Here is a 17,135-nt window from a genome sequence, read left to right as displayed (position 1 = left end):
TTACTTACACTCAATTTTCCGGGGTTTACCCGACATAGCAACCATTCTACGATGGTCCGAGCTTCCAAGACATCAAACTGCGGCCGACAACACCGCTTCTTCTTCTTAATCAACCAATTTCACACTTTTGTGTTCAGACTTTTACCATCAAAGAAATTGACCAGATAATCATTGCAAACAAGCAAAGAATTTATCAAGTGAATCCATTCAATCATATCCGGACCTTTTCAATCAAGAAATGCTAATTTGTGTAGTAAACAGTCAAAATCCGGTTTCATTGCCTTAATCAAGCGGGGTTGAAATTTATGCGGCCGCAACAAACAAAGTAGGTTACCTCCCTAGTAGCTTTCTCTAGAGCCGTCTGGGCGATTTGACCGAAGATGGATCATCCGAATAGACCGATTCAAGGACCGATTCATGGATCCATGGGACCGAATGGACCGAATGGCATGAGTTTTGCGTCTCCAGAGCCTGTGCAGCCGAAAGCACTGCAGGCATGCGTAACGTGCAAGAAACAAAAAAGAAAGTGCGATAAAGTGCTTCCACATTGTGGCCTTTGCTCTCGAATGCAACGACACTGTGATTATACTGAACAAACTCCTGCTCCTACAGCCGAGGATATCAATGCTTTACGCATGAAGTTGGTTGAACTTGAAGCCAAAGTTAATGGTGGAAATATGCATGCGCCTTATGGTTCCATGCCTAACAACGGCTCTGAATATATGCAATCTCAAATGCCTGCATATGTAGATCCACAAGAAAGCCCGTTTAATAATGTACACAATAAGTTTCCTGTCATGGCTGTTCTGGATAACGAAATCTTCAGGAATGAAGGGCAAGAATAAGATCTCTAATAGTCAATTTGACGTTGCTGACCAGACTTCAGTTTAACTATCCCCAGACCTTCGGTTAACCCACCAACAGTAAGTGTTACGTCTTGTTTATATATTTTGACAGCCCGTTAGAAGAGTGAACTCCTTTCCTGGAGTGCATAAACTTACTACACTCGATCACCATTGTATGCAAACCCATCAACCTTGAAACCTGCTAATAATCACTGAATAGGAAGTCAATCAAATGTTGGCAAGTGGAGCAGCTATACCTGCTGTCATCTTAGAATACTTTGGAACTATTCATCACTGCCTTCCGATAATCTCTCATAAGAGATTAGAACGAACTCTGACTACTCCCGCCCGGGATAGTAATGCAGACTTAGTTTTGCTATTTCTCTGTATGAAACTCATCACATCCAAACCAGTAGATGGTCAAGGATGTGGTCAAAATCCGATGTACATCGCTGCAAAGCGTTTTCTTGCATTACTAGAAGCTTCTGGAATGGTATCGTTGATATTGTTACAAGCTAGCATCCTAATTACTCTTTATGAGTATGGACAAGCAATATATCCTGCTGCTTGGATGTCTGCTGGTTGGTGCTCTCGTTATGCCGTTTTATTAGGTATCAACGATTTTGATACCTCTCCTTCATTGGTTGGCCCTGTTGTAAGCAGCATCTCTCCTTTCCATCTTACATTTCTAATTGGAACCGATATTCAGGATACCTGGACCGAGCAAGAAGAGCGATATCGAACATGGTGGGGTGTTCTTATACTTGATAGGTGAGACTTTCACCACAATTTTGAACTACAAAACTTACATGGCATAGAATGGTCTCCATTGGGAGCAAAAATCACCGATTAACTACCCAAGAACCAAAAGAAGATGACCCCTTACCTGTAGACGATGTTGCGTGGGTGAGTTTTCAAATTAAAACATCCGATATCTCTGAACTGACTGGTATCTAGGATAGCGGTGATATGACTCAAACCATCCAGAAGCATGTGTCTACTTTGCTCACCGAGTCTGTAACACCCTTTGCTCGACTTTGTCAAGGATCTGTGCTTCTGGGAAATGTTCTTCGTCACCATTACACTGAGCAAATTCCATCAGAGACAGCCCGTTTTGATATTGCATGTCAACTTCTCGATAATTGTTCTGTTCTCGCTCGCGAAGTCAATGAAGAGGCAATGATTTCTAGAGATTATCTCATGTTAGCAACCCCACTAGCCATTATTTACAGCGCAATCATTGCTCTTCTTGGCCCCTATGCCTGTCTCGCAGGCAAGGTGTGCGGTGCAGGAACTTCCTCCGAAAAAGCTGCCATGATCAATCAAGCCATCAAAGGTCTAAAAGATTTCTCAGCTAGCGTTGTTCAATTTTCCGAGAGTGTCAATACTCACGCACAAACACAAGCCGATCTTGATAAAGTCAGTCCATTGATGATGGATTCTTTGTGGGCAGCAGGCCAGCATTACATGTGGGAATGGAGAGAAAGCCGTAACCCACAATCTCAGGAGGCATTGGAGACTATCAGAAATTGTTTAAGAAGATTTCAGACTAGATGGAGAAATGCGGCGGAATATTTAAGGATTTTTGATGGTCAGGAATTTGGACAATTTACTTCTGCGCTAGGAAGTGGCAAGCAGACTAGCGGTAGCTGATTTGCCTATGGCATTTATACATATAGATGGGATTTGATGTACTTGGTGGTATTGTCTATGGAGGGTATCTGAGGCGACTGAAATTGGACACTTTTAGGTATAATAGGAGTTGGGAGGACATTTTAATAATACCAGGCAGATGGCAGAATACTAAGTGACTTGATTCACGTGGGCTTCCCTTACTATTTGGCTACCTATCCATAGTTTGAACTAGCTTTCTCAGCTAGATTGACATGTGGTCTAGATCGATGTCAAGTATCATTTACTCTCGATTCTCGAGTCATTCTATCGGCCTACAAAATATCTTTAAAAGAATAAGAAACTTCATTTTCGGAGTTATATCCGATTATGATTTTACAAGCTTTCCCGGTCACTCCCCCCGTTCGCCCCGCTCTCGGCCCTCCTCGCCACAAGATTTCTCGCGCACTTTCTATCAACAGACCCAATAATAATCGTCCACCCTTTGTCATCTGCGTCATAACACTATCGCCTTCCGCAATATCCACTATCAATCTGCAGGGGAAAAAAGAAAATACTCCACCGGAGTCCGACTCATAGTTGATAGAAAATCGTTTATCATCGATTCTGGTTTTCAGCTGTAAGGTTGGGTTGGGTTAGCATTTATTATGGCTTGTGTGCAGTGCGATTACGAAGCTATGCTGTTTAGAGGTTCCACTATGAGTCGTTCTTATGGGGTCTGTAGATTTGTCTTGAATGTTTTTCTCCGATGTGGGTTTGTATTATATTAATTAGTAGGTAGGTAGGTGTATGAGTTCTTCTGTGTTTTATATATAAACCTATTTTCCACCCTTGAATTTTCGAAGGGAAAATTCGAGAAATTCTATCAAGAATTTCTGATACGTACGTAGCATACGAGGAAGTTTTCAGTATGCAGTCGTATTTGACTCATAAACGTTTTGGGAGGTTAACCGAAGCGCAATTCGAGAGGGATAGATTGAGGGCTGAGGCGCTGGAGAGGGGGAATAAAGATGTGCAATCTGGGAATTTGAATTTGGATTTGGATGTGAATGTGAATGGAAGGGATGTGTCTGGAGGGTTTCGCTCTTCTTCTTCTTCCTCCTCCTCCTCCTCTGATAATACAGGATCCCCAGCTTCGGAGCTTCATACGCACGATATTGAGAAAGTAGAGAGAGGGATATCAAATACCCCTTCACTAGATTCTTACACTGAAGAAAATCAAGGTAAAGAGAGAGATGATGTAGAACAAGAAGAAGAACAAGATGATGAAAATGGAAACGCGAGATCAGAAACCCTTGATCGGATGGCTACTCGAGCGACGGCCCACACAACGCGCAGTTTTGGAACACGACTGGTATATATATTGACGGGAATCGAAGTACGAGAATTATCTGAACAATTAACGAGGACGCGGACTGCATCAAAATCCAAATCGAAATCTAAATTGCAAAAAACGCCCCACGCGAATGATGCGGGGAATGAAAAACAAGGTGAGAGAGAAACGGTTTTCGTAGTCGGATATGAAGGCTCCAAAGATCAGATGAATCCGCATAATTGGTCGCTAATGCGTCGAGGGTTCTGCACCATCATGATTGCATCGATTGGATTTACAGTCGGGTTTGCATCGTCGATTGATAGCGCGGCGTTGACGCAGGCGGCGGAGGACTTTGGGGTGAGTGAGGTGGCGGAATCGTTGGCGACGGGACTGTTTCTTGTGGGATTTGGATTGGGGGCTTTGTTTGCTGGTGAGCTTTCATTTTGTTTATATGGTTTTCTTGATCTATGACTTACATAGCTATATGCGTTTTTTGGAACATTTATGCTAATACATACTCTAGGACCAATATCCGAAACCATCGGCAGAAACCCCGTCTACATATCCACCCTCTTCATCTACATGATCTGGATCATGGCTTCCGCACTCGCCCCCAACCTCACCACCCAACTCATCTTCCGATTCCTCGCCGGGTTTTTCGGTTCCACCCCCCTCACCTGCGCCGGAGGTTCCATCTCCGATCTCTGGTCTCCCATGGAGCGCGTGTATGCCTTTCCTGTCTTCGCCAACGCCGCTTTCATGGGCCCCATCTTCGGCCCCATCGTCGGAGGCTTCATCGGACAATCTTCACTCGTGAGCTGGAGATGGTGCGAATGGATTACGTTGATACTTTCCGGAGCCATCCTCCTCCTCATCACACTTTTCCAACCCGAAACCTTCGCCCCCATTCTCCTCAAATGGAAAGCCGCTCATCTGCGTCGCATCACCGGCGATTCGCGCTACGTAGCCGAAGTTGAAATCCGCGCCGACCCATTCCAAACGCGATTACTCAAAGCCTTATATCGACCCTGTCTTCTCATCACACGCGAACCCATCGTGATGCTCTTCGCTCTCTATCTCACCGTCGTATACATTATCCTCTTCACTTTCCTCGACGGATACACGTATATTTTTGGGGAAACGTATAATTTCAGCGAAGGGCTCACCGGACTCGCATTCCTGGGTATTGCGATCGGACTGTGTTTCGCGACCTGTCTCGTTCCGCTGATTCATCACTGGGCGAAAAGGGATCTAGAAGCTCTCCGCGCGATTCATGGAGAGAAAGCGAAATTGCCCCCGGAAAAAAGACTCTGGTTTGCGATGTTCGGAGCGCCGTTTATACCGATCTCGCTTTTCTGGATGGGGTGGACGAATTATCCTTCGATTTCTCCATGGTCTGGTCTGGTCGCTTTGCTCTTTTTCGGATTCGGGATTCTGTGTATCTTCATAAGTACGTATCAGTATATCATTGATTCGTATGAAATGTACGCGGCGTCTGCATTGGCGAGTTTGACGCTTGTGAGATATGTGGCGGCGGGGGGAATGGTGGAGGTGGGAATTCCGTTCTATGAGAATCTGGGCGTGCAGTGGACGCTGACGGTGCTGGGGGGGATAAGCGCGGTGATGGTGCCGGTGCCGTATTTGTTTTATGTTTATGGGGAGAAAGTGAGGGGGTGGAGCCGTTTTGCTGCGACGCATTAGGAATTGGGGGGGGAAGAATGGACTTTTCAGGGAATATGGGGTTTGGATTTGAATTTTGGATTTGAATTTGAATTTTGTGCGTTGGGGAATTTGGAGTGTTTGGACAGCGTGAATATAGTGTTAGGGGGAGAGATATAGAGGCCATATAGGAATATTAGACGTACTTAATAGATAGAGCAGATATGATATAATGATGATGAATTTAGACAAACATTTGTAATCCATAAACTGTTGTTGCTGCTCATTATTCTTATCTTGTGAACACGCATTGTTGAAAAAACAGCATTTCAAGGAGATATTTACACTGAACAATCTTTGGAAAAGTATGGAGAGGATGGCGAGAAGAGGCTTTCGAATACTTGATCCAAGCAATTATTGATGCCTCAGACCTTTGGAAATGAAAGTCAAAACAATTGAAACAAGCTTAAGAAATGAACACAAAAGATTGAGTGTCTATCGAGCAGCGACCATTCCTTTCAATTAAGACGCTTAGGTTGCTGTGGGTATATGTGATTTTTCATTCCAGTCTGTCTATCTATAAGTATCTCTATCTTACAGGTCTAAATTATGATAGCAGCCCTCTAAAACTTATAAACCTGTTCTTTCGAGTATCCCAACTCCTTCAAGACACCAGCCAACTCACCTTGATCCGAAGGAGAAACCTTGGGACCAGAGATAGCCTTGTACATTCCTGGTGGACCACAGACAAAGACCTTAACATTCTCGGTCTTGGGTTCTGGAAGAACAGTCTTTAAGAGCTCCTTGTTGATGAAACCCTTCCCACCAGACCATGACTTGGGTGGGTTGTCCAAAACGTAGAAAGCTCTGAATCGTTGTGGGTATGTGTTCTCGAGATCTTCAAATTCGCGTTTCAATAAGATATCTTCTTCGGTGACGTTTGCGAATACCAATGTAACCTTTGTCTTATCGGCGGGGTTGTTGAAGATGGCTCGTGCGAGTTGGTACATTGGAGTGATTCCAGTTCCTCCAGCAATGAGAGCAATGTGGTCATGCTTGTTTGCTGACCATGGGTATTTTGGAATAGGTCCCTTAAAGTCCAATCTTTGGCCCGGAACCATGTCGTGCATGTGTTCGGACATAACGCCATTGGGGTATTTCTTTACCAGAAGATCGATGAATCCCTTTTCGCCTAACGGAGAGTTAGTAAAGCTTTATACAAAGGAGTTATGAATAGTTCTCACTTTCGTCACTAGTGGGGGTATAAGGACGGATCGCAGGCTTTTGCATCTCTGGGCCCTTATACTTAGTAAGAAGAGCGGAAGCGACTTGTAATCCGCTGACTTGGTCACTTTCAGGAAGCTCGAATCTGAATTTCTTGGTGTTGTGATTGATGTTCTCCACGCTGTCGAGCTTAAGACTGATGAAGCCTTGGTCACCACCAGTAAAGGCAGCTTTTCCAACAGCTCCTTCGACCTTAGCTTTACCCTGTCCAACAGCCTCCTTTGCCTTAGCTTCTGCGTCCTTTGCTGCATCCTTGACCTTTGCGGCATTATCTCCTTGGTTCAAGAAGTAGTATGCTCCAGCACCTGCTGCAGCTGCGAGACCGGCGTACAAGGCAGCATTCGATCCACCGCCGCTGGAGGATTCGGTGGCATATCGTCGGTATTGCTATATGCCAATGTGTTAACTTATGTAAAATAATGTTTTAAAAGATTGTGAGCCATTGTTGCCGCGATTGCTAAGCAAGCTATCTGCTCGGAGCTTCGAGATTCGCAGCCGCGAGAAAAAAAAGTAGACAGCTTTAACTTACGCTTCTCAATGGCTGAGCCGCTCTAAGGGTTTGTCTTGCAAACATGATGGAATGTGGTATTATGTAACGTCAATTGGGTATTAAAGGTATAGAAAGACAATGCTCTGGATTCAATGTTCAAGATTACTTCTTATGTTGAGGAAATCAAGAGCTGGCCCATGGAAGTGAAAGCTTTCACCATTTGCCCACTTAGTGACGTAAATGAACCGGGAAGGCGCTAAGGGTCCGTGCAAAGCAAGAAACGTACCTAGTTACTCTGAAAAAGAGTGATAATAACCTATAACCTTGTGTGCTTAGGTAATCAATTGTATTGGAATCGGATGAGTGTGCTTCGATCTATTAACCTTACCGGTAAGTAGGCGTTCTCTATACCAGATGATACTGTATATTAACTTACAAATTATCAATATCTAGAAATCTTCACGGTACTGGTCTTGAGCTACTGTGTACCAATGATTACCTAGGTATATTGATAAAAAGTATTTAACTACGGGATCGGGATCTAGTCTAGTGTATTAACTTCGGTTAGAGAGCGCACCAGGGAGCTCCCGCAGTGATGACTAATATGTAAGCCCGAAAACGATCGTTTTGATTGGTGACCGACAAAACATTGGAATTGAACTTCACTTCAACCTCACGTCAACCTCACTTCAACCTCACCTCATATCTGCATCGTGGTTACAGGAGAAATGAGAGGGAATACTTGAAATCCAGTGATGCTCAATCATACTCCTAGGAAGTCTCATATTTGATTTCATCCCCTTTGTATTGTATTGTATTGCTTCTGTCATCTTTTGCTCGAATCAAACATTATGACATGAGGCATCTGACATTGTAGCTCTCTAAGTGTGTCTTCATATCAGATGTGAAGACCAAGTTCTTGGATTATGTAAAGAGTGATTATATGCTGTTGCTTTGCTATGAAATTCTCCTCCAAATTTGAGCTACCTGAGTATCCCTTCATCATAATCCTTTCAAAGACACTGGCAACTAGGATTACTAGAAACCCACAAAGTTGATATTCACACAAGCAGACAGCGTCGGAGTAGGCATGCTACATGAAAGCATAGAGCTCTGTTCATTGGCCCAAGGGCTTTTTCTTGAACCAGAGGGTTCATAAATCACCCTCACTCCCCACACAAGAGACTATTACTTCTTGCAATTCCAATCCTCTTTCTGAAACAGATAGTTTCTTTCTACTTTGTGTACATTTACACACCACCTTAGTAACACAAAACCATGGCAGTCGTTTTCTTCTATTGTCTTACACTGCAGACTTCTCTTCGACAGATCTGTAAACTCACGATACATTCTCTAGACCATAGCATAGTGTCAAACAGAATGATTTTCCAGAACGTTACATAGGGCGGCAGAGGTATTGAAAGAGTAGTATTGGTTCGGCTCACGGCTTTCCTTCGGCCACGCTAGTAGCACACAGTTGTTTATACGCCTGAGCAGGTATTGTCTTTCGAGATCTGAATTCTTCCATTTTTCCTTTCCCTTTCAATCCCAATAAACCGACAAAAACAGAACAACCAGGTGTAAACTCACAACTCATCTGCTGTGATGGCTGTGATGTGGTAAAATATTCATCTCTTTGCCTTCTTCACTTGCGTTTCAATACACGATACTGAATTAAACTTTTAATCCTCTTTGATAATTTTGTTTCGAAGTTCATTCCTCTGCTTCAGTTTCAGTTGCATTGAAGATAAGTTCAGTTTAAAGGAAATTTCATCAATACCGATTATGGTGGAATACGCAAACATGATTGGCGGACTAGCCACTCCGAAGCGTGATGGCAATGTCCATCATCGGGGTGTTTTAACAGATGCAAGCTCTCGCATGAATAGGCAACGCACCAACAGCTTCAATACGAAACCACAATACCAATACCTCTCACCAGATTCTTTTACCACCCCTGATTGCAAAGGATTCAATATTGATTATTATCTCGATACATCTGGCAAGTTATCTCAATCACCTCAGAGAAGATTGAGACGCGATACTAGTACTAGAGCATTACGAAGTCTTGCTCGTTATCAACAAACTCGAGGAAATTGCAGTCAATACGACATAGCTCTATACACACCTTCAAAGCTCTCTAAGGTAATGATTGCTGAGTACGAGCTCGACATTTCAGACATTGAAACACCTCTTGCAACAATGGTATGTCGTTCCAATCTCAATACATAGCCCCATCATTATTTAAATCCCCTCAAACATACTGCGGCTTAATCAATCACAATCTGACGGTTAGTAGCCTACCAGACTGTCTCTCAATAAGAAATTGCCGCCTAAGCCGATTTTCCGCCTCGAAAACTCGCCCGAGCGCCGTGGTTTACTGGATGCGACCGACCTTAGTTCGTCCGCTTTGCAATTTCCTATTCTTCAGCCAAAATCTGTTGCTAAGAAATCCACGGTGGAAGAAATTTCTCTCACAGACTCTGTTGATACAGAATCTCATACTCAAGATTCCGCCTTTGTTGTCACACCATCATTCTCCTACAATTCGGACACCGATTCTGTTTTTGAAGTTGGCACTGCTCAGATTGGCACTGCTTATGGCACCTCGACAAATCTACAACTCTTGACTCCTCCAGAAGACAAAAATATGGTAGTCCCAAGCGTTCGTGCGACAAATGCTAGCATGAAGCGTCTCCAGTTCAATCAAGCTAAACTGGCCAATACACCCGAAACAGACGCAGCTAAAGAACACGATCTCGAAGTTCCAAGCGGTAATGGCCTGGCATCCCCAGGTCACATTGCTTCCATGAAGGAGAATGGTAGTCCCTTGACAAAAAATCAACGTCGTAGCCGATCCAGCTTAATAAATGATGAAAGCAGCTCCCACAAGATCGTTGATAATGTCATTTCCCGCTTTTCTACACATCAGGAAACTTTTTTGTCCACGAATATTGGTAACGAAGATGAGTCTTCCGTCAGAAGTACGATCGAAGTTAGCAGTAATGATGGTTTAAACGACCTTTCAACCAATGTCATTATTGATGGCTCTGATGGCGTAAAAGCAATTGTTGCTCAAAATACCCCCAGCCATGATCTTACTGAAAAAATCACTGACAAACAGCTCAAAGTCACCGATCAAGGAGACCTTTCTCAAGCCACTGCTATTCCCAACAATCAAGAAGACCTCATCCAACTCGCTCCCAATACCGCCATTCAAGCTATCGCTCATGGTGGTCCAATTGGCCGATCTGAGAGCCAAACAACTATAGGTAGAAAGAGAGAAATGTCGCTGCTTCCCTCCACGCGCTTTGCTAGAAACGCCGATAGGATTGTTCTAGGCACGTCGCCACCGTAAGTTTATTCGCAATTGATCCACTTCACCACTCTCTAATCATTATTTGCAGTTATTCTAAGGTCAGAACTCGTCTCTACATTGACGAATTCCCTGAAGATATTGAGCAATCAAAGCATGTCCTTGAAAAGATTGCTAGAAACACGACGCCGGTAGCAAAGCCAAAGGGACTGAGCGCTGCCACCTCGAAGTTTAGTAAACGCAAGTCATCTCTGCCAGATTCTGCCGAAAATAAAACCCTTAAGCCGACCGAACTCACTCTGGAGAAGAGACAATCGTTGGCAGAACGTCTGTCAAAGCCAACTGCCTCCTCTGCAGCTCGCGCTAATGCCAATGCGAAATCCCGCAAGCCAACGCCTGCTTCAAAGTCTAGTGCGATGTCTTCTGTCAAGAATGCTGGAAGAGGGCTCAAGAGTCGCCTTTCCGGAATGATGAGAAATCGACGTACAGCAGAAGTGGCTGTTATGGACCTACCTACTTCCGCTTCTGGCAGTGCTCCAGAACAAACAATTGCTCAGCACAATATTCCTACTGTTATCTTGGAACAGGCACCTGAAATTGATCCCTTCGTCAATGAACGCGACGTTGGCGAGGAGTTCGCGTCGTTTTACAGTGAAATAACCTACCTTGCTGAACAAGTCAATCAAGTTGGTCCAACCGAACATGCCACCAACGGTTCAACTGGCCGAAGCAAACTTGTTAGCTCTCAGGTTGTTGAAACTTCCAATGAAGCTGTCGATTCAACCGCACAGGTGGCCGATTATCCTACATCAGTTGCACAACATTCTGTGATGTCCCTTGCTCAAGTCGATGCCATTTTCAGAGAACAAAATGCACCACCCTCAAACTCTGTTATTGAACACAGAATTCAAACTTTGTCATTGAGTGTACCTATGCGTGCTCCTCCAACAATTCCGAGTTCATATGCCCAAGTTCAAGGAAACGGTCAAAATAACGTCCAAGTCACTGCTGGAGATGGTGCATCAGACCCACCACCCAGCGAGAACGGCAATGACGGCCATGTGCATGAGCAATTCCTATCACTATCCGTCGAGGACTCGCTTACTGAAATCAAGAACACGCTTGATTCCCTCCGACATGCCCTTACTATTGAACGAGACCCAGCTCAACAGATCGTTCTTGCTGGTTGTGCTGTATTCCTCACACACAAAGTTCAAGCTATCAATAACAACCGCAAGCTTCTTTTGCTTTTACAGCAAGCACAGGATGTTATGGTGCTTGACACTTCAGTCGAAGCTTTAGCAGCCAAGAGAACTCTGCAACAATTGGGCCATCGAGTTGACGCCGCGGTTGTCAATCATAACTAAAAATTGATGTCCTTGCTGCTATGGCTTTCTCAACCACAGCAAAAACTCTTCTTTTCCGATTCAATCTATTGCAGAATATTTGTCACATCAATTCTCCGAGATTTCCTCGCCAATCTTCGCTGGCTTCAACAACTGTTGTATGCAATTGAAACTCGGCCCTTTCGTTTCTTTTCTAGAATACTACAGTCGAACCAGAAGCCCAACAGCTTCGATTTAAGCCCAGGATGCTTTTTTGTAGGATTACTTCGAATCACACCGCTCTACAACTTTTCCTTCAATCTCTTTTCCTACATACAGCTCAACGCACAACTCGTTTTCTATTCTTGCTTTTCTTTGTATTTCGTTCTTGCGATATTCGACAATTCTTCGTTGTTTTATTATTCGTGGTACAATGGCAAATGGATTTCCTTTGCTTATATTCTAGTCTTTCATCTACTTATTCAAGTCTTGCTACATTTGTCCTCACTCGCCTTTCTGAGAGTGGGAATGTACAAAGGAGGAAAGATGAAAGATTTGGTGGCGTAAGGATGGGAGGGTGGATTACTTTCAAATTGGAAGGGGGTTTTTGCAACTAATGAGGCTTCATCTTGGGGTTTCTTTTCAAGAGGAGTCTAGGGATGGGATCGAAGTAGTTGGATTCTTGTTTACGGATGGAAGGATGGATGGATGGAACGATGGAAAGATGGATTGAAATGGGGAATCAACTTTTCTTTCTCTACTCTTCGCAACAACTCAAGATTCCTCTCTCTCTCTCTCTCTCTCTCTCGACTTATTTCCTCGGGAGGAATTCGACAGAGAAGGATCTTTTGTCAATTGGCGTTTTCAGGGTTACGAGAATTCGGGTTTGCGTGATGGAATAATGGGTAATTTGCTATCATGACGATTATGATGATTATGAAGGATATGAAATGATGGACATGAATGAAAGAATAATAATCGATAAATGGATGGATATGGAAACAAATAACGGAAAGATTAAAGGGATGAATAATCACGATGGGGCATTTCTCAAGTTGTAATTAGCTAGCTTTTTAGATAGGTAGATAGATAGATAGGTAGATAGTCTCCAGCGAATGAAATATCAATGGGGAAATTACTTCTTTTGCTGTTATGAAAAATGGAGATGGAAGGGAAGGGAAGGGAGTGAATTTTTGTTGACACATAGGTACCTACCTACCCTGTCTAGCTACACATAATATAATATAATATAGGAAGATGATAGAACTTGCGATCTCGCCGTACCCGTGGCCCTAACACCCCGAATATTCTAACTGTCACCGATATGATCACTCCGCAGGACCATGCTACCGAACATCTACGCATGCATCCGCAGTACTGTATCCATACTACGCCAGCAACACCAAAAACTCCACTAACACTTAGCTTTCTAAAAGTAGCCGACTAGTAAGTAGCATTTGCCAAGATTTCAAATCACAGTCATACAAATCATTAATCATCAAACATTACGTGAACATCAATCGTCACACCATCGAAAAAAAACTGCGTCTCAACGATTGTTTCGTCCCAAGTCAGACTACTACTTCCACTACCACTCAATTCTGTACAATAATACATCTTGCTCTAATCGCATTCAACCCGATACCCATCACCCATCATGTAATGTGATGTCTCATGTTATGTTATGTTTCTCATCCCCTCACTCTACATTACAAATCTGCTCTTGTTTCCTCACATCTTCAATCCTCCAGCTAAAAAATCTATTCTCCCTTCAATTTGTCTTGAGTGACAGAGAAAGCAGTCTCCAACAACTTCGCTTCTTCCTTAGTATGACTAGCCTTAAGACCAGTAGCCACACTGGCACTTGGATCTCTACCTGCGTACATGACGTGCTTTCTATCATGGTATTGAGTATTGTTCAACAAAGTTTCAATTCTAGGTTGGGTGAAACTCCATGCACCGGCATTGAGAGGTTCTTCTTGACACCAAACAATGGTCTTGGCATTGGGATACATGTCAAGGTTCTCTTTGAGTTGTTGCCATGGGAAGGGGTTAAGTTGTTCGATACGAGTAAAGGCCGTGTCCTTGATGTTGTTGTCGGCGCGGTATTTGCTCAAGGCGGCATAAACTTGACCTGTGCAAAGGATAACACGCTCAATGTTTTCAGGCTCGTTAATGGATTTGCCATGTTCAGCATCAGGGATGATCCAGCGGAACTGCGAGTCACCAGTGAATTCTTCAATTGGCGAACGAGCAATAGGATGACGGAGGAGAGATTTGGAGAAGAAAATGATAAGAGCTAGAGATTGTTAGCAAAGAAATTTCTTTGAGGATGATAAAACTTACGCTTTCTGAATTGTCTGTTCATCTGTCTTCTCAAGATGTGGAACAAGTTAGATGGTGATGTCATGTAAGCAATTTGCATGTTACAATCTTGGTGTTGACGCTCGAGCTTCTCTGGCGAAGGGAAGATACGTGGGTCTTCGTTACAGAGTTGAAGATATCTCTCCATACGACCAGAAGAATGCTCAGGTCCTTGTCCATCATATCCGTGAGGTAATGACATGACGAGACCAGATCTTTGCATCCACTTAACCTCACCAGAAGCGACGAATTGATCGATGATACATTGTGCGTTGTTAGCGAAATCACCGAACTGAGCTTCCCACATGACGAGAGCATCTGGTGAAGACAGAGAGTAACCATATTCAAAACCAAGACAACCAAACTCACTCAATGAAGAGTTAGAAACGACGAACTTTCCTTGGTCTTTGCTGATATGTTGAAGAGGTGTGTAGGTTTTCTCGTTCTCTTGATCGTGGAAGACAGCGTGTCTTTGAGAGAAAGTACCACGCTCAACATCTTGACCAGAAACACGGACGTGGTGGCCTTCGCCGACGAGAGTTCCGAATGCAAGTGCTTCAGCAGTTGACCAGTCAATGTTTTGTCCTTCACTCACAGTCTTGATACGGTTAGTTAAGATCCGCTTGAGGTTACGGTGGACGTTGAAGTCCTCTGGATATGAACCGATTGTTGTAGCAATGTGTTCCAAAGTATGAGCTGGTACACCAGTGGGGTTGTGTGGAAGAACTTCGGTAGCAAGTTCCTTTGGCGATTTGAAACCATTCCAAGCGGAGGTGGTCCATTCTTTTGATGTTGGTTGATAATCCTTGCTCTTAGCGAAGCTCTCCTCCAACATTCCCCAAACCCACTTTCGGTGCTCATCAATGTCTTCCTTGGTGAAGCTACCGTCCTTGAGAAGTTGATCAATGTAAATGTCAATTTGGGACTTGTGCTTTTGAATGCGCTTGTACATCAAGGGTTGTGTGAACGAAGGTTGATCGGTTTCGTTGTGACCATGCTTTCTGTAACAAACGAGATCAATGACAACATCGCGTTGGAACTCAGCACGCCAATCAGCAGCCAATTGACAAACGTAGTTGACAGCCTCAACATCATCAGCATTAACATGGAAGACAGGAGCATCAATTGACTTGGCAATATCGGTACAGTAAGCTGTTGATCGTGCGAAACGTGGATCGGTGGTGAAACCAATTTGATTGTTGACAACCAAGTGGATTGTACCACCTGTAGAGTATGCAGGCAAAGAGTGGAAACCCAAACATTCGTATACAATACCTTGGGCAGCAAACGCAGCATCACCGTGAAGGAGAACGCCCATAGCGGTCTTATGGTCCTTTTCATCATTGTTGTAATGCTGGATAGCTCGAGTTTTGCCGAGTACGACAGGGTCTTCAGCTTCGAGATGGGAGGGATTGGCGACCAAGGAAAGTTGTACACGTTTGCCAGAAGGAGTTGGCCGCTCAAAGTTCATTCCCAAATGGTACTTAACATCACCGGAACCTTCATCCTCAGCAGCAGCGGAACCACCGAATTCACTGAAGATTGACTCGTTTGGTTTCCTGACAACGTTACTGAGAACATTCAAGCGACCACGATGAGGCATTCCAATAACAATGTCTTTGACACCAAAATCGACACTTCTATCGATCAAAGCTTTCATACCAGGAACCAAGGTCTCACAACCTTCCAAACCGAAACGCTTGTCGTTGGGGTATTTGGTAGCCAAGAAACTTTCGAAACTTGAACTCCAGATCAAACGATCCAAGATTCTGCGCTTCTCATCGATTGAGTATTTAAAAGGCTTGTCAACCTCAATTCGAGCTCGTAACCAATCACATTGTTCTCTGTCAGGAATGTGGATATATTCAACACCATACGAACCACAGTAGATACGCTCGCATGCTGCAATGATTTCGCGCAGGGTCATCTTCTCACAACCGGCTTTCTTGAAATGTGGAAGAATGCCAGGGCCAAGGGAGTATTCGGTATCGAGATCCTTCTCCGAGAATTGATAATGTTCGAGTTGGAGCTCCTTGGGTTTGCTGTAGCCAAATTCCTCAGCCTCGCGTCTAATTCCGAGAGGATCGATATCTGCCTTGTGATGTCCACGAGCTTGATATGCACGGCACAACAACTGAACCTTCAAGTGATTTGTGACTTCTGATCCCTCTCCGCCACCCAAGCCTGGCAAGAAACTTGGGACGCCTCCGGTAGGTGTGGGAACTAGAGTTGGGGGAGGGGTGAAAGCTTGCGACATTGGCATATCACCACTCTCCATATTCCTGAAGTAAACCTGCCAAGAGATATGCACGCTTGATGGATCCTCCTTCCATTGCATATACATCTCATCGATGTAGTTTGCGGTGTTTCCGGACAAGAAACTGTCATTTGAATCTGCGGCACTCGCAGTAGTTGATTCATGTCTCTTCTGTGAAATGATGGCTAGAGAACGTCGTTTCGATGAAAGGGCGGATTTCGATGTGGCATTCGAGATGGAGAGAGGTGATCTTGAAGTTGTGCACAGAGTTCTAGCAGAGCAGCCACCTCTCAAGAGCTGGCTGCTCGATTGCCTCAGTGTAGTTCGAAGCATTGCGCCTGCCAATGCGAGTAGGAAAAGACCGAACCAAGAGGTATTCTATAGGATAGAGTAGGGAGGTTGAATTCAACCAAGGTTGAAAATGAGAGGCGGAGTAAGTCTTATTTTTAAGCAAATTACAAGAACTGCGTAACAGATCGGATAGAAATGGCAGAGTCAAACGATCGCACCGAATCAGATTTTGGGTGGAACAGCTGCATGGAAAGCGATTGGTCTGCGTTCACATACTCATAGCTTACAACATGCAGTTTTAGCCTCGTAATTGAGGCGATTATCAGAAATAGCATACCGAAAATTTCACCCCGACGA

At 44.0% G+C, this 17,135-nt stretch overlaps 5 protein-coding genes across 5 annotated transcripts; 3 read left to right on the top strand and 2 right to left on the bottom strand.

Moving 5' to 3' along the window:
- Nucleotides 1–380: 380 nt before the first annotated feature.
- Nucleotides 381–2,498, top strand: EAF01_002109 (uncharacterized protein; the record flags this gene model as incomplete). The annotated part of the gene is made up of 6 exons (XM_038910359.1): nt 381–835; nt 887–923; nt 1,066–1,500; nt 1,555–1,616; nt 1,664–1,751; nt 1,803–2,498. The coding sequence occupies 6 exons, from the start codon at nt 381–383 to the stop codon at nt 2,496–2,498; spliced, it is 1,773 nt and encodes a 590-aa protein (XP_038773281.1).
- Nucleotides 2,499–3,387: 889 nt separating this feature from the next.
- Nucleotides 3,388–5,493, top strand: EAF01_002108 (uncharacterized protein; the record flags this gene model as incomplete). Its single annotated transcript, XM_038910358.1, has 2 exons — nt 3,388–4,222; nt 4,316–5,493. 2 exons carry the CDS (start codon nt 3,388–3,390, stop codon nt 5,491–5,493), a joined length of 2,013 nt encoding a protein of 670 aa, XP_038773280.1.
- Nucleotides 5,494–6,074: 581 nt separating this feature from the next.
- EAF01_002107 (uncharacterized protein) lies at nt 6,075–7,309 on the bottom strand (the record flags this gene model as incomplete). Its single annotated transcript, XM_038910357.1, has 3 exons — nt 6,075–6,643; nt 6,696–7,122; nt 7,265–7,309. 3 exons carry the CDS (start codon nt 7,307–7,309, stop codon nt 6,075–6,077), a joined length of 1,041 nt encoding a protein of 346 aa, XP_038773279.1.
- A 1,701-nt stretch (nt 7,310–9,010) lies between these two features.
- On the top strand, nt 9,011–11,908 carry EAF01_002106 (uncharacterized protein; the record flags this gene model as incomplete). The annotated part of the gene is made up of 3 exons (XM_038910356.1): nt 9,011–9,430; nt 9,525–10,579; nt 10,633–11,908. The coding sequence occupies 3 exons, from the start codon at nt 9,011–9,013 to the stop codon at nt 11,906–11,908; spliced, it is 2,751 nt and encodes a 916-aa protein (XP_038773278.1).
- Nucleotides 11,909–13,626: 1,718 nt separating this feature from the next.
- EAF01_002105 (uncharacterized protein) lies at nt 13,627–16,820 on the bottom strand (the record flags this gene model as incomplete). The annotated part of the gene is made up of 2 exons (XM_038910355.1): nt 13,627–14,165; nt 14,213–16,820. 2 exons carry the CDS (start codon nt 16,818–16,820, stop codon nt 13,627–13,629), a joined length of 3,147 nt encoding a protein of 1,048 aa, XP_038773277.1.
- Nucleotides 16,821–17,135: the final 315 nt, after the last annotated feature.

The sequence above is a fragment of the Botrytis porri genome (genome assembly GCF_014898465.1).
Source record: "Botrytis porri strain MUCL 3234 chromosome Unknown BPOR_003, whole genome shotgun sequence".
Lineage (NCBI taxonomy): Eukaryota > Fungi > Ascomycota > Leotiomycetes > Helotiales > Sclerotiniaceae > Botrytis > Botrytis porri.
The sequence above is the reverse complement of the archived record's forward strand: the minus strand, read 5'-3'. Positions and strand labels throughout refer to the sequence as shown.